The sequence below is a fragment of the Arachis stenosperma genome, chromosome 10 (assembly GCF_014773155.1).
Source record: "Arachis stenosperma cultivar V10309 chromosome 10, arast.V10309.gnm1.PFL2, whole genome shotgun sequence".
Classification (NCBI taxonomy): Eukaryota; Viridiplantae; Streptophyta; class Magnoliopsida; order Fabales; family Fabaceae; genus Arachis; species Arachis stenosperma.
In genome coordinates this window covers 6,887,156-6,911,145 of record NC_080386.1, presented here as the reverse complement: position 1 = coordinate 6,911,145, position 23,990 = coordinate 6,887,156, and the positions used below count along the sequence as shown (strand labels likewise).

General features: G+C 41.3%; 2 protein-coding genes across 3 annotated transcripts; one reads left to right on the top strand and one right to left on the bottom strand.

Moving 5' to 3' along the window:
• The first annotated feature begins 2,795 nt into the window (after positions 1–2,795).
• Positions 2,796–8,151, top strand: LOC130955237 (uncharacterized). Of its 2 annotated transcripts, XM_057882052.1 has the most exons (11): positions 2,796–3,142; positions 3,411–3,639; positions 4,035–4,182; positions 4,394–4,492; positions 4,729–4,886; positions 5,416–5,581; positions 5,854–5,990; positions 6,091–6,778; positions 6,942–7,054; positions 7,257–7,512; positions 7,639–8,151. In XM_057882052.1, the coding sequence occupies exons 1-11, from the start codon at positions 2,959–2,961 to the stop codon at positions 7,936–7,938; spliced, it is 2,478 nt and encodes an 825-aa protein (XP_057738035.1). In that variant the 5' UTR covers positions 2,796–2,958; the 3' UTR covers positions 7,939–8,151. The 2 variants fall into 2 exon arrangements, with proteins under 2 accessions (XP_057738035.1, XP_057738036.1); XM_057882053.1 differs by lacking the exon at positions 2,796–3,142 and having other exon boundaries at positions 4,028–4,182.
• Positions 8,152–8,244: 93 nt separating this feature from the next.
• LOC130955238 (pathogenesis-related thaumatin-like protein 3.5) lies at positions 8,245–9,659 on the bottom strand. The gene is made up of 3 exons (XM_057882054.1): positions 9,483–9,659; positions 8,554–9,223; positions 8,245–8,466 (listed from the first exon to the last, which is right to left on the bottom strand). The coding sequence occupies exons 1-3, from the start codon at positions 9,541–9,543 to the stop codon at positions 8,328–8,330; spliced, it is 870 nt and encodes a 289-aa protein (XP_057738037.1). The 5' UTR covers positions 9,544–9,659; the 3' UTR covers positions 8,245–8,327.
• Positions 9,660–23,990: the final 14,331 nt, after the last annotated feature.

The following is a 23,990-nucleotide window of genomic DNA, read 5'->3' as shown; positions in this document are numbered from 1 at the left end:
AATTCATCCAACCTATTAAGGTTTTCTTCCACATTAATTCCACAACCACTCATTTTTATGAATTAAAAAAAATATTCCTCCACCACAAAATTTTTTTTACCCTACCAAAAAAAACACAACAACACACTAAAACCCACTACTTCTCTCCTGTTTTCTACCCTTCGAATTGGTCCCCTTCCCTTCACCCCCTTTTATATTGCTTCACCCACAAGAGTTCAATATATTGCCTCCCAATCTACCCACTGCATGCTCATACGGAAACCGTAACTACTGGGAGTTGTTGCCTTCACTGACCGCGGAGCCATTTTGTGTCTGCCACACGTGAGGAGAGCCATTTTGTGTGTGCCTCCATTGACTTGGCCAATTCGTGCTCCTCATACAAGAAGTGGGTCATTTCGTGTGTGCTATAGTTGAGGTGCTCCATTTCATGGCTGACGCAATTGGAATGGTTTGTGTCAGAAGCCAGGAGCCATTTCGCGGCCACCATCCCTGATATGCCTCCTATTTCCATTTCGTGTTTGTCCCTTGCAAGTTGGCAGTGCGTATTTGAGGAGAAGTTTCAAACCGTGCGCATTTTAGGAATAAATGTATTTTACATGCGCATATAGGTAAAAAAGCCATATAAGTAATTAAGAACAGAAATAGTAAAATTATATCCTTTCTAAGAAAAAAGAAAAAAATTTGTATATGACCAATTGTGGAAGAGGAGGATGAGCGCGGTGCGCAAGAAGAGTGCAGCGATAATGAGGAGCACGAGAATGAGAGTCACATTGGGATTTTAGGATTGATGAGTGTTTTGAGATTTTAGAGATTTTTTTGAATGTGTTAGTATATAAGAGTTTAGAACAGATTTGGATATTTAAAATGGAATTTTTTGATTTTAATTTAATTTAAATTATTTTTTTTAAATTTCTATTTTAAATAAAAAAACACTAAATCTAGGTGTGTTTTATTTTTTTTTAAATTAATAGAATAAAAAATTGACTAAAAAAACAATTTAAAGGATACTTAAGGTCAGTTTGGGTAATTTTTTTAAATATTTTCTTAATATATAAAAGTAGATGAATAAGTTTATCCGCATTATTATACACAATACAATTAATTTACAATCCTAATAATTAGTTTATTAATTTTTATAAATAACTCATTAAATGTAATAAATATCCATATTATAAATATCATAATAATCTATTAATTATAATAAATTTTACCTTACAAATATCTAAATTTCATACCATAAACTACTTATACAAGTCTCTTATCACTATATAACATCAAATTTAGCACAAGAAATTTATTTTCGTACTACACAACATCTCAAATTTACTCAATGGAGCATCATTCTTTGGACAATATCACCAAACAAACAGACAATTAGTTTATCAAAGTTCACATGGTTTGTCTATGAAAAACATTAACACCCACAAATAAAGAAGAGTTTCTTTACTTAGAAATAATTATATTAAATGAAAAGGTACAAAACAAACATATTTATTATATTTTTAAATTGAACATTTTCGAATATTATTTTGAATTCGCAATACTTGAGACATTATCTAACAGAGTGGGTCAAAGAAAAATATTAATAGGTAATTTCACTTTATATTATTTCAATTATTCTTATTAAAAATAACTTATTTAATAAAAAAAATTCTATACATTTTTGTTCTTTTTACTGTAGATGTCATTGGAAAATTGTATGCACATCAAGAGATTAAGGAGAATGAAAACCATACAAATTAAAGACACATCTTTGGAAGAAAAACATACATGCAAAGATGGAACAAACAACACAATAGAAAGTGCATACAACTCAACAATTTATAAAGAACATGCATTCATAAGAATCTACAACAGAAAGAAGAAAGTAACAACTCTAATAATAACCAATAAAGAAAAGGTAGGACCAACGCCACATAAGAAGACTAAGTTCATCAACCAAAATAAATGTAAAATTCAAACCACCAAATAAAAATGTCACTTTGTACAACTCTAACATCCAAATTAAATTTTTTGCACTACAAATTATTTTGAACAAAATACCTTTTAAATTTAACTTTAGTTTACACATATTTAATTTAATTCTATAAAACATAGCCATTTTTAATATTTATTATATACTATCATTAATTTACTGCCCGCGCGCGCATCTTGCGGTCTCATTCTAGTTCTTTTGAAAAAGGAATTTAAAATATAAAGATTTTTATTAATAACAGTTTACAAATAAGTTATTTTGTGTTTGAAAAGTTATTATAAAAATATTTGTTTTAAAGTTGTGCATTAAATAAGAGTGATAAAATTGAAAAGGAGAAAAATTAAATTTTTTAACCTTTTCAAAAACTCTTAAATAACTTTTTAAAAAGTTAAAAATATACCTAAAAGATTATACCAAACACTAATAGCGTAATTTTTTATAAGTCAAAACTCAAATACCAAAACAAAACTTTTAAAACGAGTCATAAAGTTACAATAAATTAAATTTGACTATAAAATTATAAATTTAATTTTAATATATTATTAATGTAAAATATTTTACATCATTTTATAATTATATATATATTTTTAGATATTTAATCACCAAAATATATATATAAAACATTTTTATTGATATAATATTATATAATTAGATACACAAATACAACTATTTACAAGCATGAGTGTCTCAAAATTAAATTCTAAAAACATTGAATTGTTTTTAGTTTCTTGTAAAAAGGTGATGAATTTTTCATAAACATTTAGCACGTGCAAGGGCACTACATTGAGGGGTGGCCGGTGGCTCTCATTCTCAACGCAAGCGCAGGAATGCTATTTGCATACGTTTCTCTCTCTTTCTTGATTTCTTCCATTTTATATACTAATCATTTCCCTTTCCCTTTCCTCTTTTGATCCATGCTTCAGCTATGAATTATCAGCTCCAAGTTTGAAACTTGAACTTCAAACACACTTCACTCATGAAGAATGGGGCCAAAGCTTCCATTGACCCACTTCAGAATAACACCCACGTATCTTGTTTTTTCATCCCGCAAAGATTTCCATGGATACCATAAGTATTCCCCAAGAATATTTTCAGAGCAGAAATTTCCCTTCAAGTTCACGCCCCAGTCGTTGGGGGATAAACTCAAGCTCAGTGACATAACTCCCAGTATGTTCTCTTTCAAACTCTTTTTCTCAATTTACTTCTTTGTATCAGTTTCTATTATACGTTGGCCTTTTGTTTCATTAAGATATGTTGTTAATTTCTGTGTAAATTTGAAAATTGCTGATATTGATGCTAAGGAATTCGATTTCCCTCATATGTTGAAGTCTTGAAGAAGTGTTGGTGTGTGTTGTAGTTATTTATCTTTTAGTTTTTTGGTCTCCTCATTGTGGCTTTGCCTTTGAACTTTTAAATTTCCATTTCTTTTTCATAGATTCTATACAAGAGAGGTTGAATGCATTGTTATCAAGGACCCAGAATTTCTTAAATGAAGTGGCTTCTCCCCTTGCAAAGCCTGGTCAAAATAGGAAGCCTTCTCATGAAAATGAACTCGGGTTTCAAGTAATGGAAGACATATTAATGGTAGAGGAGACAATAGAACGCAAAACGCGATATGGGGTTCTATCTCTAGCTGCTGTTATATGTATTGAGCAATTCAGCAGGTGAATACATTTGCATCCTTCTATCTATGTTGGTGACACTTTTCTATAATTGTGGTTTGGATTAATCAAATGGATCATATTTAAGAAATTCATGAGTCAAGACTAAGAAGTAGCGTTATATCATATATGCTTTTTACTTATGCCATTGGAATGTACAATAAACATTAAAATGTTTTACTCCCAAAGTTACAGTGAAAAAGAGGTCATTGGAGAAGACACTTACTTAATATTTTCTTCAATCTGAAAATATATGAGTGCCTCTTGCGCTAGCTATGATTTAAGTTATGACCTAGTTGAGGAATTTGTTTTCTTTTCATATCTCTTAGTTTGCTTACTTAATACCTATAAGACTGATACAGAAATTATTATTTGACATGATGGAAATAAGATTGCAGGATGAATGGATTGACTGGGAAGAAGATGCAGAAAATTTTTGAAGCACTTGTCCCGGAATCTGTATGTGGTGATGCCCGTAATTTGGTTGAATACTGCTGCTTTAGATTCTTGTCAAGAGATGGTGCTGATATTCATCCTTCCCTTAAGGTTAGTCTCTTGTTCTTTGAAAGGTGTATTTGAAAATTTGTTCGGTTTCTGTTTTTAACAGTATGTCGGGTTTAGCACCCACATGCAGACAGAAATTCGTCAGGTTTCTTTTCCAATCAAATGAATTAATAAATCAAGTACTGTATGAACAAATTTATTCTTTTATGTTCTCTCAAAAACACGCTTGATGCTTGTTGAAATTTTTGCATAGGATCCTGCATTCCAAAGGCTGATATTCATAACCATGCTTGCTTGGGAAAATCCTTACACCAATGACCTTTCCAACAACTCAGAGAAGGCTTCCTTACAGGTACAGTTCTTTCCTTTGCATGCAAATGTCCCTTTGAATTGTATGAAAGGAGGATAATCTTTTTCTTAGGGATCCCCTATTTAGCTTTTCTTTTCAAACTAGTTGAACTTGTAAGAGTGGTGCGTGGCTTATTGGAGAGAAAACTACTAAGTACATATTTTATCTTTTCAGTTAGTTCTTTCATATTTCTGATGTAGACTGCTCATTTTAGATGCATAATTTTGTGGGCTTTGCAGAGTAAACTTGTCACTGAAGAAGCTTTTGTTCGTATTGCTCCTGCAGTCTCCGGTGTGGTTGATCGACCTGTAGCGCATAATCTTTTTAAGGCTCTTGCTAAAGATCAATCTGGAATTTCTTTGAGCTCATGGCTGACTTACATCAATGAATTTATCAAGTAAGTTTGTCATTTTATCTCCCTTTTTCAATGATGTTGCATTCTTACAGAAAGACATCCAAGCAAAGTTTGGAAAGAATAATTGGGATGCATGATTAGGGAATTAAAGTTTTCTACTGAAAATATCTTCTAAATAATCCAATTCCCATAAAAAAAAGTACGATGAATTATTAGCTCTTTGTTCTCTTTTTTTTTGTTCACTTCTATTGAAGTATCTTTTCATACTTATTTGTGCTGCTTTAGACTTCTCTTCTTTGTGTCCTTTATCCAAATCTGCTGTGCTCAAGGTTCATGCAAGCTATTACTAAAAATAAACTAGGTTTCCTGGACCTTTATCCAGTTTCTCTTCTTTAATATAGTTCTGAGTTCTCCATTATGTGGTATACAATCATTTCTATAGGATAAAGATAAGCGAGTTCTGCTATTGTGTTGTAGTGTAATAATAGTCTCATTATTTTACTTCTCAACTTCTATATAATGTCTGATATTACAGAACATCTCTGCTGACCTTGTACTAATATTATTGTAGAGTGCGTGAAGGAAAGAGGTCATATCAGATTCCAGAGTTCCCTCAAATTTTAGGGGAGAGAATTTTATGCATTGGTTCCAACAGTAAGCAGCCTGTTCTGAAATGGGAGGGTAATATGGCATGGCCAGGCAAACTTACTCTTACTGATAAAGCAATATATTTTGAGGTACACAGTCTTTGCCACTTTCTCCACATACAAGACCCATTGATTTCTTCAGTATAATCACAATGACCTCTATGCCTAATTTATTTGTCTCGCTTAGTTTCAATTTGATTGATATGTTGTTTTGTTTGGCCGAAAGAAAAGTCTCTCTGGTCAAAGTAAGCTGATTATAAATAACAAGAGAAAAAAAAAGGGGGGGGGGTTTAGAATAGATCCTCTGCAAGGAGAAAGGGATCATTATCTTTTTCTATTGATAACTTAAAATAAACATTCAGGCAGTTGGCTTACTGGGAGAGAAAAGAGCCATGAGAATGGATCTTACACATCAAGGATTGAAGGTAGAGAAGGCAAAGGTTGGGCCTTTAGGGTCTGCACTTTTTGACTCTGCTGTTTCCATTTCTTCTGTCTCAGAGTAAGTATGCTTTGTTCCATCAAGCATTGGATGCTACATTTTAAATTTTTAATATCATTGTCTTACAATAATTGATACTTCTACTTCGTTTCATACTTAGGTCAAATAGCTGGATACTGGAATTCATTGACTTGGGAGGTGAAATGAGGAGAGATGTTTGGCATGCTTTGATAAGTGAAATTATAGCGTTACACAAGTTCACACATGAATATGGACCTGATGATTCTGACGAGTCATTGTTTCATGTATACGGGGCTCACAAAGGAAAGGAAAGAGCAACAACCAGTGCCATTAATGGTATAGCTAGACTCCAGGCGCTTCAATATATGAGGAAGTTGCTTGACGATCCCATCAAGCTTGTTCAGTTTTCATATTTACGGAATGCTCCACATAGTGACCTCGTCCTTCAGACTTTAGCTGTTAACTATTGGGGAGGCTCACTGGTTACAGGATTTGTGAATACCCGCAATCAGCCAGAGACTCAATCCTCTGAAGAAATGTCTGATGGCAGCAATAGCATCAACCATGTTTTTGACATAGATGGAAGTGTCTACTTGCGGAAGTGGATGAAATCTCCATCTTGGGCATCTAGTAATTCCATTCATTTCTGGAAGAATACTTCAACCAAAGGCTTAATATTAAGTAAGAATCTTGTTGTGGCTGATATGTCGCTTATAGAAAGAGCAGCAGAAATAAGTAAACAGAAATACCGGGTTGAGGAGAAAACTCAAGCCACCATTGATGCTGCAACTCTACAAGGAATACCCAGCAATGTTGATCTCTTTAAGGTTTGGATGCTGAACTTAATTACTTCTCATATTATGAGTGGCATTTTAGTTCACTATAGATATAGTTTTGACTTTTGACTTTTGAGCAATTACATAATTCTTCAGTAGCATAATAATTGTGCCTGGACTAAGTCTGCATGAGATTGGTCTTGATCATCTGCAGGAGCTATTATTCCCCTTCACTCTAACTGTCAGAAACTTTGAAAAGCTCAGGCGCTGGGAGGAGCCACCATTGACAGTTGCATTTCTCTCTCTTACCTATACAATAATCTTTAGGTAAATTCACTCCTCAATTTATGATTGTTGCTTTCTAAAGGACATTTGTCTATGATCACATGTTGGTGGGCTAAACTGATAATTATTTGGTAGCTTCCAGATTTGGATTTCTGTTTGCCACATTTAGTTGCTTATATTTTACGTATTTCTGGAAGGTGGAAACCTTATTTTAGATGAGCTAATGTGTTTTTGTCTTCTGCAGAAACTTGCTGTCATATGTGTTCCCCATGATGCTGATGATTTTGGCAGTTGGAATGTTGACAATTAGGGGCCTTAAGGAGCAAGGTCGCCTTGGACGATCGTTCGGTAAAGTAACAATACGTGATCAGCCACCTTCAAATACAATACAGAAGATTATTGCTGTAAAAGATGCGATGCGTGATGTTGAGAATTTCTTACAGCAAGTGAATGTTGCACTTCTCAAAATACGTTCTGTTTTCCTCTCTGGCCATCCACAGGTATAGTTATGTGCTTTCAAAGTAGATCTCAGATTTTTTTTTTTTATTTCGGGGTTATTTTCATAGTATCCTTGATCTTTGTTCCTCTTTTTAATGTATGTTTAATTTGATTTGCTTCCTTCTCAGATAACTACTGAGGTTGCACTAGTCCTGTTAGCTTCTGCAACTGCTCTTCTTGTTGTGCCATTCAAGTACATCCTTTCCTTTCTTCTCTTTGACTTGTTCACGCGGGAGCTTGAGTTTCGGAGAGAAATGGTTAGGAAATTCATGAAGTTTTTAAGGGAGCGTTGGAATGCAGTGCCAGCTGCCCCAGTATCGGTTTTACCATACGAAAATGAAGAATCAAGATCGCAGATTTACTTAAAAGAGAGCAATGACCAATCAAAATCACAAGAAAATAATATCAGTGGTAAGTCCAGTAGATAGTATCACTAGTTTCCTGGCTGCCTAAGGAAAATGTGAAGATGTAAATTTTGTTTGATTTTTTTGTAAAGAAAAATAGAAAGTTTGTGTGCTAGCTTAGTTATATTTTGGATTTGCTACATAAAATGCTTGAGTTGGATAGTACTCTTTTTTAACTTGTGTCTCATAGGATTGAAGAAATCAATAATATATGGTTTATTACAATTGAGGATTCTACTGATGTTCTCAACAAAAGTGAATGAAACAACAAAACAAAGAAACATTGATTTACAGTTATGGTATACTAAAAAAGATAGTTGAATCTCTAGTCAATTCCAACCGGTGAAAAGGTTATGTTGTTGTTATAATCATATGTGCCACATAAATTACTGCATGACCTTTTTATCCATTCGCTAAGATAAGCATAACTTGGACACATATGCCACTAGGAGCAAGAAGACCCACCACCAATCTGGTTTTGTCTTAAAGCCTTTTGAATTTGAGCCATTGCATAAAAGCTGCTTGCCATGATAAGAACACACGGTTTGATTCCTGCATCAAAGGATATTAGCTACAATTATGGGAATATAGGATCAAGGTAACTTGTAAGATGACAGTAAGTGTCAAGAGTAAGAATACCTTGATCCACAGAATGTGACAATGAAATCTGCTCCAGTGCATGTCATAACACTGGTTGGGTCATCACGTGCAAAACTATAAGCTACAGGGCACACTTGTTTGAAAATCTTGGAGTAGTTTGAAGAAGAACACATAGCAGGGTCCTCATATATGCCTCTGCAGCAATACTCATCAGTGTTGAAGACATCACAGGCGCTCCTACAAGCAATGACTTTGTCGTTTTTCTTCACCGTCAGCTGCGAAGGACAGTTATTCCTCAAGTCGCCGTCGCAGCCAGCAGTGCTGCAATTCCCAGAGCCATTCACAGCTTTCACTGCAATGGGCAAGTTGAAGCCGTCAACAAGGCTAACATCATAGAAATCAGGTTTACCATCACCGAGTGTGAACTCTGCTATGGTGGAAGGTGGGGTTCCTGGGCCGGTGCAGTTTATATTGCCGCCGCAGCCACCTGTTTGGCAATCACCATTGCCGTTCTTGTCGAAATCACATCCTGTTCTTGCCCATATCCTGCCACTCCATCCGGCCGGTGCAGTGTACACTGCTGATTGCCCTGGTTTCAGTGTGAAGCCATCACCACTAAAGTTCTCACTTGGTGTAATCCCTGGCCATACTGTTTCCTTGCAGTAATTCACTATGGTCACTGATTTACTGCTTCCACCAAGTTCTGGTGCTGCAACATCAAATTACAAGCTATTGACCAAAAATAACTTCCAATATAAGACGAAATGAGTACACAAAATATTTGCATTGAAGTTTTACATAAAATAAGTAGATCAAGAAATATATTCAATTGAAAATTGAGAAACATTTTGTAGTAGGAACCTATATATAGAGCCATCAAGCAAAAGGTGTAGCACTAAATGCTATATTTGCTCTGCATGGCTAAGGTTGGTGACACAAACAAAAAGGCTCAAGTATGAAAAGTTTACCGGATGCAATGACAAGGAAGATGAAAGTGAGTTTAAGAACTGCAGTGTAAGGATTAGCCATCCAATGACACTCTTATAGCAGTAATTAGTGTCTCTAATTATGTGACATTTGATCAAGTGATGAAGAGTTGTGTTATTTATGAGTATGCTGTAAAGAGAGGAGTTGAAGAATACGTGAGGAATGTGAACACTAACAACCGAGAAAAGCTTCCTTGCTTAGGAGATAAATCAAAGGATACCTTGCTCATCAATGTCATGCTCATGTCCTAAGATTCATTTATTCTTTCACTTTTTTCCCTCTTTTAACTTATTTCTCAAACTTTTCTTCTTCTCCTCTTGTTTTGAAGTGCTTTACAATATTCACCCAAAATAACAGGATATTTTAACTCTTTGTAAGAATTCCAGTATTACTGCTTTAATTTACTCTCAGCCAAATATGTATTTAACTTCTTTTTAATTAAGCTTGAATGAGATTTACTAAAATAAAACTCTAAATTCTAAATGATAAAATTAAAATTACCTGAGAACTATTTTTATAAAAGAACATATTTTAACATTTAATAGTAAATATTATGCATAATTTTATTTTTTTTTTTGCGAAAGCAGTGTTTAGTATGACAAAATTTTAAACCTATGAAAGAGACATTTTTGGAATGAGTAAATGGTCAAATTAGTCTCTAAAAAATCACTCGTTCTTTAAATTGGTCCCTGAAAGATTTTTTTAATCAAATTCGTCCCTTTAAAGATTTTAAATTAGTCATATTAGTCATTCTGTTACTTTGTTTGTTGATGGTGTAAAAATTTACTAATGTGACACGTTAAGTGACACTCCAACACACACCTAAAAGTCTTAGTTGACTATTAACATGAATAATTTATGAAATTAAATAAAATTAACCCTAAATTGAAGGATTCTAATGCCTCAAGTTCTTCCTACGATTATGTTTTTATTTGATCTAATTTCATAAATTTATTATGTTAATAGTCAATTAAAACTCTTAGGTGTGCATTAGAGTGTCACTTAATGTGTTATATTAGCAAATTTTGACATTATCAACAAATAAAAAGACGAAAGAACTAACATGACTAATCTAATTAAAAAAAATTTTGAAAATCAATTTAAAGAATGAGTGATTTTTCACAGACTAATTTAACTCTTTACTCTTTTTCGAATATATTAGTTATTTTGTCGGCGGAACTATTAGTTAATTATAAAAAGTTTCCACTCTCCTACATATTTAAAAGCTACATATAACACAGAATGAAGGAAAACAAAGAAAAAAAAAAAGAAAAAGAAAAAAAAAGGCCTACCATGATATTTTACACTCTCTTTGTATGTGAGTAACAACTTTATAAAAACTGTCCTTTATTTTTAAGAGTGATTATCATTTAGAAAAATAATATATAGAGATAATCATAGATGGTCATACTATACTTCATCTACTAACTATCGATATATTCATTAACAAAACTTCTAATTTTTCTTTTTAGCTGCGTAGGGTTGCCCAATTATGAAGGTTTTGAGACATGACATGTAAGTTATGAGAGAGACAATAAACAATTAAACATTTTAAAATTTACTATTACATACGTACTAAACAAATTACAGCTGCATTGAAACAAAGAATGCCTTTAATTTTGTAAACAAAATGTTCGGTTGGTTAGTTACTGGACGATTCGGGTGGAGGTTTGAGATGGTGGGGACGCCTTGTTCTGATTGGTTATGATCGAATCGGGCCAACCGGGCTGCCGAGCTCTTGTTGTGGAGAGGGGAGTGTCACCTACAAAGACACTCTGACGCTCTAGTCAGTTAGTGTGCAGGCGAGAAATAGACAGGCGGAATGTGTGACGTACCTCGGAGAGGGGCTGGACCCCCCTCATATATACCGTGTCAGGGGTGGGCCTCGCAAGGGCAGAGCCCACCTTCCTCGAAGCTTCCTTAGACAGCTGTGATGAGGAGCTGCCCTAGACGCGTGTTCGGGTCGGACTTCGTATGCTTTTCGCCCGACCGTCCGGGTCGGAGGACCCATAGTCGCGTTGGCCTATGTTGCTTTGGGCCAGGCCGTAACAGTGCCCCCAACGCGCTAGTAACAGCCGTGTGGTCTGTTATTGGCGTGTTATCCCTTTTGGCGTGTTGTCGTCAGATCGGCCATCCATGGAGATGACGCGGTCTTTGCGCGCGTGTCCGTTCGTTGCTGAGGTGACCTTCTGTCGCCTCGTTCCTCGCACAGTGCATTAAATGCTCATAATGAGTTTAAAACCCTTCGTGCAAAGACTAATATACCCCTAGGCTTTCGCGTTCCTTTTGGTGGTAGTTTTAAAACAGTTTTGTGATGCCTTTGGTGTTCATTTGGCGTTTATCTTTTCGTTTCGAATCTAGCTATCCCCATCTTCTTCTCCCTCAGCAATTCAGGGTGTTGTTCTTGTCTTCCTTTCAGATCTTTGCAATCAATACAGGTAATTATGCATCCTTTTTACCCTCTTTTTGTTGTTCTTTTGCTTCTGCCGTTGCTTCCTTTTCATGCATGCTGTTTGTTTAATTTTGCATGATGCTTGATCCTTGGCCTTAAGTGGGTGCATTAGGGGGAGGTTGCCATTCTAGGGTGGATTTTGTTTGGGTTTTACCTTTTAGCCATGTTTAGTTTTAGTTGCAGAATAGGTTGAGTTTAGTTTCTGCGTTCACTCCGAGCACCCGACCTCTTAGACTAACCGGGTGGTACCCCCATGTAGGTATGGCTCGCATCGCCTCCCGAGCTTTCCCTTCTCCCGCGGCGTACGACCCCTACGCCTGGGTGGTTTCCGATCTGAAGGACTCCCCCAATCAAATGGGCGAGGAGGAGCTCACCGAGTTCCGTCAAAACGGGCACTTATGTGGCGGAACCGACAAGGAGTCTAACTATGACGTCTTCGTTCTGGCTCCCCACGAGCGATTGTACGAGATCAACTTCAGTGCTCCCCGAGTTGCCGACTGGATTTGGTTTTATAAATCCATGTTTACGCAAGTGGGGGTTCGTATTCCTTTCTCCGCCTTCCAAATGGCGCTCCTTGGCCAGATTTCTGTGGCGCCGTCGCAGCTGCATCCGAACAGTTGGGCTTCAATCCGCTGTTTCGAGATGGTTTGTGAATATCTCGAGCTGCCGGTGTCCGTGGATGTCTTCTTTTTCTTTTTCAGCCTTACAAACCCTTCGAAGGAAGGGAAAGCGAGGAAGGAGTTCATGTCTTTCCGATTTGCCCAAGGTCGGAGGATTTTTGGTTTGTTTGAGGACTCCTACCACGGGTTCAAAGATAAGTATTTCAAGGTGCGCCCCATCAAAGGTCGTCATCCTTTTTGGCTGTCGTTAGAAGGGCAACGCCTCATCCCGACGTATTGGAGCTTCGGGGCGGGGTCTAATGCCTTTATTAAAGTAACCTATAAGGGTATGTTCGCTGTGGACAAGAAGATTTCCGACGTGTTATGGGCAGTCTTTGGGAGGAATCATGTGAATCCTCACCTCCTCATGGGTGATTGGGAAGTCGGTCGGAACTATATTTGTGCGCAGTTTTAACTTGAGATTTCCTTTTTGTTTCTTGCCCCCTTTTTTTTTAGTATTCCATTGCGACTAACAATCTTCTTTTCCTGTTACAGTGGGGATGTCTGCCGAGGTGACGGGTCTCCATGACTTGTTCCAGACCTTTCTATGTGCGAGTGATGACGAAGCGGCCAACGAGAAGTCGACTGCCTCCCCAGAGGATAAGAGTAAGGCTTCTTCCGAGCTGGGAGTTGTGGCTGATGAGGTTGACACTTCGGTTCAGGGTGCTTTAGCTCATGGGGACAAAGAGGTGCTGTTTCCCCTTTTTCCCGAAGTGGTCGGTACTGGGGGTTCGAGGTCTAATCCAGTGACCGACGACGACGTGGAAGAGGTGCCCAATCTCAAAAGGAGAAAAACGTCCAGTAGTCCTGAGGAGGTCCTCACCGTGATGGAGAAAAATTTTGACGCTGGGAATTTCATAAACGCTCAGTTGATTCCTGGCACTGAAGAGCACTTCCACGAGTCATCTCTGGCCGGGCAAGCGAGGTGGATGTATCGTACCCTCCTGCACGGCGCAGTGATAGCTCGGAAGGCCGAGTTTGAGCTGTCCGGGATGAAACCTCTCTGTAAGAGGTTGGAATCTGCTGGGAAAGCCAATAATGCTTTTAAACGTGAAGTTGAAACTCTTCGGGAGCAACTTGACCAATCTGATGAGAAGCTCCGGGCTGCCGAGAATAAGGCCTCCGCTGCCGAGAAAAAACTGGAGGAGTCTGATGCCACCGTTTCACGACTTGTCGAGCGGGAAATGACTTTGGAGGGCAAGTCGGCGTGGCTCAGGGGCGGGTGACCGCGCTAGAGAAAGAACGCGACGAGGCCGTTTTGGCGAAGGAGGCTGTCGAGACTGAGCTCGCGGGGTGAAAAACAAAGTACAAGGAAGTCGTTAAGCAGGGGAAAGGTGCAATAGCCCTTAAGGCTCAGGTCAAAATCGTTGCCCCTGACTTCGACACGTCGGCAATTGGTGTCTTCAAGATGATCAAAGATGGCAAGATTGTCGACATGCCTAGGAAATAACTTCTTATGTCTTGTATAATTTCATGAAATCTTTGTGAGTAGTTTTGTTTAGCTCTTGTGGACAATGGTTTTTTGGGCCGTCTGCCCGGTTTATTGTAGTTAATACTTTCCCGTTTGTCTGGTTGTGTTCTCGCTATATTCACCGTTATTGGTTTGTTGTTCGCACTCGTTCTACCGTACTGTTGGTATTCTGGCTAAGCCAGGTCGTGGCTTTTTAGTGTAGCCATTTTGCCATCGTGGTAGCTGGAGGTCTCCTGAGGTGATCAGTCCCGGGGCCGCGTATTATTGTGTTGTTCGGCGCGCGTTGCGTGGGATTCATTTGCGCAATGGGTTGTCCAAGAAAAGTAAACAAAAGAAACAAAACTTTTGACAAGTATATTTTAGTCAGTAATTGCACAAAAGGTTTATAAGCCATATTAGAAAGTACAATCTCATGAATTGATTACTTAGCTCGTTTAGTCGCTAAATCGCCGCGCGCGTGCTAGGAGTAAAACCTTCTCAAGTTGCTCGCGTTCCACGTTCTTGGGATTTCTTTGCCATCGAGCCTTTCCAACTTGAAAGCGCCTTTGCCAATCACCTCTTTGACTCTGTAGGGACCTTCCCAGTTCGCCGCCAGTTTTCCCTCTCCCGGGATTGGTAGACCGATATCGTTGCGCCTTAGGACGAGGTCGTTTGGTTCAAACTCTCTTTTGAGTACTTTGGTGTTGTAGCGCAGGGCCATTTTTTGCTTTAGCGCTGTTTTCGTCAAGAATGCCATCTCTCTAGCTTCATCTATTAGGTCCTTCTCCACAGCTTCCCCTACTCCCTTCAAAAGTAGTCGTGGGCTTGGTTCCCCGATTTCCACGGGTATGACCGCATCTAGCCCATATGTTAGTCGGAAGGGGTCTCCCCGGTGGACGACTGCTCGGTTGTATGATAGGACCAGAGGACCGAGGCGAGCTCGTCGGCCCAAGCACCTTTTTTATTGTCCAATTTTTTCTTAAGTCCTAACAGGATGATCTTGTTTGCGGACTCGACCTGTCCGTTTGTTTGGGGGTATTCTACTGAGGAGAACTTCTGTCTTATGCCCAGGCCGGTGAGGAACTCTGTGAACTTTTTGTCGGTAAATTGTGTCCCATTGTCTGAGATGACGACCTCCGGTATACCGAACCGTGTTATCATCTGCCTCCACATGAACTTCCTGCAATTGGATGAGGATATGCTGGCCAACGGCTCGGCCTCTATCCATTTGGTGTAGTAGTCAATGGCGACTATGAGGTACTTGACTTGTCCTGTACCAACCGGGAAGGGCCCCAAGAGATCGACTCCCCATTGTGAGAATGGTCGGGAAGACGTTAACAAGCTTAGCTCGGAAGCTGGTGCTCTGTGAAAATTGGCGTTCTCTTGACACTTGACGCACTTTCTAACGAATTCTTTAGAGTCTGCCATCATTGATGGCCAGTAGTATCCAGCTCGGATTAATTTTCTTGCTAGGGCTTTACCCCCTATGTGATGGCCGCAACACCTTTCATGGACTTCCCTGAGAACGTAGTCCGTTTGGTCGGGGTGTAGGCATTTCAATAGGGGTTGGTTGAGTCATTTTCTGAACAACTGTCCCTGGATGATCGCGTACTTGGCTGCTTCCCTTCTCAGTTTCTTAGCATCTTTTTCGTCGTCAGAGAGTTTGCCGTTTTCTAAGAAGTTGGTGATGGGATCTAACCATGAGGGGCTTAGCCTTGACAGGTGCAGAGCGACTGCCGGCTCCCTCATCATACCTTGGATGAGAGATCGGTTGCCTTCTCCCGGTTTTGTGCTGGCCAATTTTGATAGGAGATATACCCGTGTGTTCCTTTCTCTTGGAACGTGGTGGATCGTAACCTCCTCAAATTTCTGGCTCAAATCCTTGACTTTCTCCAAGTACTTTTGTAGTAGCGAGTCTCTGGCTTGGTAGCTTCCGTTTACTTGGGAGGTGACAACTTGTGAATCGCTGCATATTTCCAACCTCGTCGCTCCAACTTCCTTTGCTAGGACTAAGCCCCCCTATGAGGGCTTCGTATTCTGCTTAGTTGTTCGAGACGGAGAACTCGAACTTGATCGAATGCTCGTATACGACCCCGGCTGGGCTCTCTAGGATGATCCATGTGCCCCCGGACGTCTGATTGGAGGCCCCGTCCACGTGGAGCCTCCACCGTGTGCCCGTCTCCTCGGTTGGATCTCCCGTCACTTCTACCAGGAAGTCTGCCATTGCTTGCGCTTTGATTGCTTACCGGGGTTTGTATCGTATGACATATTGGGAGAGTTCAATGGACCAAGTCATCATCCTTTCTGCCAAATCAGGTTTTTGGAGTACTTGTCGGATTTCTTGGTCCGTCCTTACGACAATCTGGTGACCTTGAAAGTATTGTTTTAACCTCCGAGAAGAGGTCAAGAGTGCCAGAGCTAGCTTTTCCAGTTTGCTGTATCTTAGTTCCGCCCCTTGTAGGGCTCTGCTCACGAAATAGACTGGTTGTTGAACCCTTCCTTCTTCTCGTATCAAAACCGTGGCCAGGGCTTCTCCCGTTATTATGGCGAGGTATAAGTATAACGGCTCTCCGGCCTTTGGCTTCCCGAGTACAGGGGGTGTTGCTAGGATTTCCTTGAAGTGTCTGAAAGCTTCCTTGCACGCAGGCGTCCATTCAAATGCTATCCCTTTCCTCATGAGATTAAAGAAGGGTAGGGCTTTTGTTGCCGAAGCTCCGAGGAAACGGGATAACGAGGTGAGTCGACCTGCCAATCTCTGGACGTCCTTGACACAGCCCGGACTCTTCATCTGGAGTATCGCTTGGCATTTCTCAGGGTTGACTTCTACCCCCCTTTGGGTTATCATAAATCCTAGGAACTTTCCAGCTTCCATGGCAAAAGCACATTTGAGAGGATTGAGCCTCATACTGTGTTGTCGGAGAGATGCAAATACATTTCCCAAGTCATTCAGGAGGTCGTCGGGTCGCGTAGTCATTGCGAGGATGTCGTCTACATAGACTTCCACTGTCTTGCTATGAGATCGCCAAATATTTTGTTCATCAGCCTTTGGTATGTTGCCCCTGCGTTTTTTAGGCCGAATGGCATCATCCTGTAGCAGTAGGTCCCCCTTGGCGTTATAAATGTTGTCTTGTCCTCGTCAGGTTGGTGCATCGGAATCTGATTGTAGCCGGAGAAGGCATCCATGAAGCTCAGATACCGGTAACCCGCCGCCGTGTCGACGAGTGCATCTATGTTGGGGAGGGAGAAACAATCTTTAGGGCATGCCTTGTTGAGGTCGGAGTAGTTTACGCACATTCTCCATTTGCCGCTGTGCTTTTTTACTAGAACTACATTCGAAAGCCAGGTCGAGTAGTCTAGTTCTAGTATGAAGCCCGCTTCTAGGAGGCTGGCCGTCTGCCTGGCCACTTCCCCTGCCCTCTCTTGCGACATCTTTCTCCTCCTTTGGGCTACCGGGCGGGCTTCCGATTTGACGGATAGGTGGTGCGACATGACTTTGGGGTCTATGCCCGGCATGTCGGCCGGTGTCCAGGCGAACAAATCCCCATTGGCCCTGATCATTTCTACCACAGGCTCTTTCAATTCATGTGGAAGGTTTCTATTGACAAACGTGAACTTTTCCTCCGTGTCACCGACCCTGAATTTCTCCAGGTCCCCCTCTGGTTCCGGTCTGGGCTTGTCGTCAACTCTGGCGTCCAGGTCGGCCAGGAACACCCCCGACGCCTCCTTAGATTTCTTCCTTAGGGAGAGGCTGGCATTGTCGCAAGCGACCGCCGTTTTTAGATCTCCCCTTATGGACCCTATAGATCCGTCGTCGGTAACAAACTTCATGACTAGTAGCTTTGTGTTGATTATCGCCTAAACATCGTTAATCATCTTTCTTCCCAAGATGATGTTGTAGGCTGTGAAGTCTCGGAGAACCACGAACTCAGCCATTGCCGATCTTCAGCCTTGGGCCTGTCCCACGAAAATCGGCAGAGATATCACTCCGTCTGGCTTGATGAAGTGGTCACCTAACCCAATGACCCCGTGCTGGTGAGTCGATAGGTCGGCGTCCCTTAACCCAGTGCGTCGAACACGTTGCGGAACATAATGTTTGAGTCTGCCCCTGTGTCGACAAGGATTCGTTTGACGAGGCCGGTTCCCACTCTGGCCGTGATGACCATGGGTGGGTTTTCAGGGGCCTCGTCGAACCATTGGTCTTCCGGACCGAAAGAGATGGATGGGGGCTTCTTAGAGCTTCGCACCAGCGGGGAGGAGACCGCCAGGACCTTAGTGTCTTTCTTGTGCGCCGATCTCAACCTTGGCGCGGTGTTTTTGGCGGTTACTACGTTTATCACGGTGAGGCCGTGGTCTTTGTCTTCTGGCTCTTGTCGCCGTTTCGCCGACCGGGTCTTGTCCTCCTCGTCTTGGTCGCGATGTCGTCTCCTTGGCTCCCTTATAAGGTGGGAGAATTATGTTAGTTTACCGTCCCTTATCGCTTGTTCTAGTGCGTCCTTCAGGTCAAAGCAGTCCTGTGTTTGGTGCCCATAGCCCTTGTGGTAGTCACAGTAGAGGTTTTTGTTTCCCCCAGTACGATCCTTGAGTGGTCGGGGCTTCGACAAGATTCCTTTCTCGGCTATTTGCTTATAAACTTCCATGATGGGAAGAGTGAGTGGAGTGTAGTTGGTGAATTTTCCGATCCGGGGAAACGATCTGGGTGCCTTGCTCGGCCCTCCATCTCTGGCTTGCTCCTTCTGTCTTTCTCCGTTACCTTGTTGCCTAGGTGGATTGTAGGAGGAGTGCCGTTTATTGGCAGCCACGACTTGGCTGACTTCCTCATCATTTATGTATTCCTTAGCTACAGTTTGGATCTCGTGCATCGTCCAAACCAGTTTCGTGGTGAGGTGTTTTCGGAAGTCCTCGTTGAGGAGGCCGTTCGTCAGACAGAGGCTGGCCACCGAGTCGGTTAAGCCGTCAATTTCTGGGCATTCGTCGTTGAACCGGTCCAGGTATTTTCTGGTTGGCTCCCCGAGCCTTTGGATTATCCCAAGTAGGTTAATCGGGTGCTTAGCCTTTGCTATTCGTGTTGTGAATTGGGCTAAGAAGGCATGGCTAATGTCCGAAAACTCGTAGATGGATCCCTGTGGGAGGCCGTTAAACCACAGGATCGCAGGCCCTGCCAGGGTGACTGGGAAGGCCCGGCACCTCACCTCGTCTCCTACTCCCTCCAGATTCATTTTGGCCTCGAAGGCCGTGAGGTGTTTCAGAGGGTCTTGGGTTCCATCATACCTAATGTCCGTTGGTTTCTCGAAGTGCTTCGGCAATCGGACTTCGAGGATGGATCAGTGGAATGGGGTGGCGCCCATTATCACGGGTCGCCGTGCCTTCACAGGCCTCTCTTTCCCGTCCTCATGATCTTGTCCCGTGAGGCGCGTTTCCTTGCCTCGGGAGTAGATGATTGTGTCGTTTCGTCTTCTCGGGATAGGCGAATCTTCTCAGGTGCTTTCCGCTTCCGTTCTGGAAGCGGAGGCGTGCCGGGAGCAACTCCGGTGGGAATCTCTCTCTCGGCTTTCAGGAGACGGGGAGTAGCTATGGTCAGTTGTTCGTCGGTTATGCTCCTGATCGGCTAGTGTTCGTTCTAGGTTCTGGACCCTATGGCGTAGCTCCTGCATTATCCTGGCGATGTCGCCGCCAGTTCCTCCGAAGGGGGCGTGTCTCTCGCGTCCTTGTGCGCGGTTCATTGCGCTGCCGGGGGGACCATCATCGCCCTCCTGGTGAGGCAACAGAGGCTGCCCCCTTTGCGCCGGCTGTTCGGCCTTGGTCTCCAGTGCCCGGCACGACGTCCATTTAGGCAGTCCCCACAGACGGCGCCAATGTTCGGTTGGTTGGTTATCGGACGATTCGGGTGGAGGTTTGAGATGGTGGGGACGCCTTGTTCTGATCTGTTATGATCGGATCGGACCAACCAGGCTGCCGAGCTCTTGTTGTGGAGAGGAGGGTGTCACCTGCAAAGACACTCCGACGCTCTAGTCAGTTAGTGTGCAGGCGAGAAATAGACAGGCGGATGTGTGACGTACCTCGGGAAAGGGCTGGACCCCCCTCATATATACCGTGTCAGGGGTGGACCCCGCAAGGACAGAGTCCACCTTCCTCGAAGTTTCCTTTGACAGCTGTGATGAGGAGCTGCCCTAGACGCGTGTTCGGGTCGGACTTCGTATGCTTTTCGCCCGAGTCGGGTTGGCCCATATTGCTTTGGGCCAGGTCGTAACACAAAATTATATTTGCAGCATTCAAGCTTTGTAAGAGAAGTATATAAGCAATAGGATTTAAATTTAAATATACAATTCCATCTTTGATACCAATGTGCGCAATAACAATTTTCTCCATGCAATCCTATCTTATTAGAAACAAAAACAGCAAAATTTGTAACTATAATAATGATAGACTAGACACTATATAATAATACGGAAAAGCTCTGCATACAAGCCATTTAGGGCTTGTATGCTTTACAAGTTTATTAAACAATAAATTTAAAATACGCGCTCCTCCACGTACGTTGATTACACGCGCTATATAATATGCCGCGTATATCTAACTTCCAAATTTAAAATATTTGTTTCCTTCTTCGTTTTCGTTATTTTGAGATTTGGTTGTTCTTCTTCTCGCGCGTCTTCCCTCATTCTTCTCCATCGATCTTTTCCTCTTCTTTTCTCACTGGTATGTTTTTCGTTTACGTTATCTTTTTCTCTCTCTGCAACTCGAGCTTCGTTTTCTCTTTTGATTTGTTATTTTCTGAAATCAAAGTTCGAACTCGTTTTGAAGATAATGGATCCTTCAAGCTCAGATTTTGTGCTGAATCCAGGCGATGTGGATTATGAATTTGAATCTAACGAAGTTCCTAAGGTTTGATTTACAGTAATTTGTATAGCATTGTGTAGTTTAAAAATTGCTGAACATTGTTTAATTACCTGGAATTTATAGCAGACGCTCAGGTGTAGATCAATTCTTCTTTGGGTGTATTTTAGCTATAAGTGTGGGTGTATATACACTTTACTGGTTTTTTGTTATTTTTAATTGAGTTGTTGTTGTTCAGGTGTATTATATCAGACATGATTGGGTGTGTTTTTAGTTTTTGATAAGGTGTATTCTGCAGCCTGTGTATTGACAGTTTATGGCTTTAAATGTCATTCTGTAGTTGAGTTGTTTCGGTTCGGGTGTATCATATTAGACATGATTGGGTGTATTTGTATCATATCTATGGGTGTATTCACAGTTCTGACACGGTGTATTGTGCAGCCTCTCTCGGTTGTTGATGACGAGCTTGTTCCGAAGGTCAGAATGACCTTTACGACCCTTGAAGATGCCGGAAAATTTTACAGGAACTACGCCAAGGCTGCAGGTTTCTCTACAAGAGTTCGGTGCACAAATAGGAAGGGAAACGAGATTAAGAATCAACTGATTACATGTAGCAGAGAGGGAAAATGGAAATCTAAAATATCTCCAACCGAGAAGACCAATCCGACAGCCGGTTTAAACTGTCCTGCAAGAATTTATATACACACATTGAAGGATGTCGGTGCTTGGATCATTTCAAAGGTTGTGCTGGATCATTCACACCCCTGCTGTCCAAGCAAAGCAGAGATGCTCAAACAGCACAGGGAACTAAGCATGTCCATTCGTCGTACGATAGAGAATAATGACGAGGCCGGTATCAGACCAAGCAAAACCTACCAATCATTTGTTGCGGCTGCCGGGGGTCACCGTGAGTTAAATTTTATCGAAAAGGACGTGAGGAATTACATTACCAGGGAAGTGCAGAATGTTTCCGAACAAGAAGATGCAAAGGAATTCGGGAAATATTTCTTAAGAATGAAAGAGAAGAATCCGAATTTCTTTTTTTAGCTCGAACTCGAGGAGGATCAATCGATTAAGCTGGCTTTTTGGGCCGACGCAAGAAGCAGAGCCGCCTTTGAGTATTTCGGAGACGTCATTTCATTCGACACCACCTACAATACAAACAGGTAACAAACTGTCCCTGTTTATGATGCTAAATTAATTTATTTTTACGAATCCGAGCAGAGGTGTATATTGGCCGTTTCATTGGGTGTATTCGAAGCATTTGTTGGGGTGTACCTAATGATTTTGCATTCTGGACCATGGTAATTCGTTTCAGGTATAATTTGGTCTGTGGTTCTTTTGTCGGGGTGAATCACCACGGTCAGTCAACACTTCTCGGATGCTCTTTGATGAAGAACGAAGAAATTGATTCATTCAAATGGTTATTTCAATGCTGGCTTCGTTGCATGGGAGGAAACGCTCCGAAATGTTTTCTCACCGATCAGTGCGCATCAATGAAAAGGGCTCTAGAGGCCTGTATGCCAACAACAGTTCACCGGTGGTGTATTTGGCACATCATGAAGAAGATTCCAAGCAAATTAAACGGGTACAAGGGACATGCCGATATCGAACAACAAATAAGCCATGTTGTTTGGAACTCTCACAGCAAAGACTCATTCGATAGGAATTGGAACGATTTTCTGGTGAATTTTGGTCTTGCGGACAACAAGTGGCTTTCAGGTAATGTGTTTTTAAAATCTGCAGCAAAGGTGTAAATTGTACGATCTCTCGGGTGTATTTTACTGTGTGTGTTTGGGTGTATTATGCAGATCTGTACGAAGACCGTCACATATGGGTTCCTATCTATCTGGACCACCACTTCTGGGCAGGGATGAGAAGCACACAAAGGAGCGAGAGCATGCATTCATTTTTTAACAAGTACATCATCCGGAACAGCTCGCTCATTCAGTTCGTCAAACAGTACGATAATTGCCTCGGAAGCAGGGAGCAAGCAGAGAGAGAATCAGATGCTGCAGATTTTCATACGGTCATACCGTGTGCAACCAAATCCTCCATCGAAGCTCAGTTTCAAGATGCGTACACTCACGCAAAGTTTAGGGAAGTCCAAGCCCAATTCAGAGGAAAGGCGAATTGCATTACCAGATTAAAGAATTCCGCTCTAGGCTATTCAGTATACGAAGTCGCAGAACAAGTTTCCAGCTCAATATTCGACAAGTTCGCGGTTACCTACGACTCAGTTGCAGCCGAGGTAAAATGCCAATGCTTATTATTCGAGTCGAGAGGGATACTGTGCCGTCACGCACTAAGCGTGTTAAGCTTCAAACAAGTAAGCCAAGTGTCCCCTAGATACATATTGGAACGATGGAGCAAGAAGGTAAAGAGGCAACACACACACATCAAGAGCAGCCACGACGAGCCACTAATGGAGCCAAGAAGCAAGAGGTTCGACCAATTGGTTTTTCGTTCGCAAAATATTTGCGAATTTGCCTCCGAATCGGAGGAGCTGACTGCAATTCTGCACCGTGCGTACGATAACGTCATGGCCGAGATGGAAGCACTAAAAGGCAAAAGGAAGGGGACATCTTCTTTATCCCACGAAGACGCCAACTTGGAATCCGTTAACGAGCTTCAAAGCCCGCCAAGGATTCGAACAAGAGGACGTCCAAAAAACAGGCTAGGTTCAAAGCTGGAGAAACAGATTGCAAATGCCACAAAGAAGAAGAAGACGAAAGTTTTAAGCGAGGTAAATGTAATGTTCTTTAAATTTGTGGCGATTGAGTTTATTTTTCTAGTTAATAGTTTAGCTAATGCGTGAGTGTTATATTCAGATAAACCTGTTTGATGCTGCATCAGTGGCGCATTCAAGTTGCAGCCAATATCAGGGACAAGTTATAAATTATCAGTTCAGGGTACCAGCAACAGGGGATAACTCTTTGGGTGTATAGTTATAAAGAGTATGTGTGTAAAATCACTGTTACTTTTGGGTGTATTTTTGTTAATTGACAATTTACATATAGACACATATATAGATACATATAGAACAAAAGCTGTAAAAATTCACAGGTTATGGGCGTATATTTCAGTTGATGTT

What these genes read in the sequence shown, in the direction of transcription:
- LOC130955237 (XM_057882052.1), top strand. Translation starts at nt 2,959, where the DNA reads ATGGGGCCAAAGCTTCCATTGACCCACTTCAGAATAACACCCACGTAT. An exon ending in GCTCAGTGACATAACTCCCA is followed by an intron (nt 3,143 to 3,410) that starts GTATGTTCTCTT and finishes TCTTTTTCATAG; the next exon opens with ATTCTATACAAGAGAGGTTG. An exon ending in GCAATGTTGATCTCTTTAAG is followed by an intron (nt 6,779 to 6,941) that starts GTTTGGATGCTG and finishes GATCATCTGCAG; the next exon opens with GAGCTATTATTCCCCTTCAC.
- LOC130955238 (XM_057882054.1), bottom strand. Translation starts at nt 9,543, where the DNA reads ATGGCTAATCCTTACACTGCAGTTCTTAAACTCACTTTCATCTTCCTT. An exon ending in CTTCCTTGTCATTGCATCCG is followed by an intron (nt 9,224 to 9,482) that starts GTAAACTTTTCA and finishes TTGATGTTGCAG; the next exon opens with CACCAGAACTTGGTGGAAGC. An exon ending in GTCACATTCTGTGGATCAAG is followed by an intron (nt 8,467 to 8,553) that starts GTATTCTTACTC and finishes CCTTTGATGCAG; the next exon opens with GAATCAAACCGTGTGTTCTT.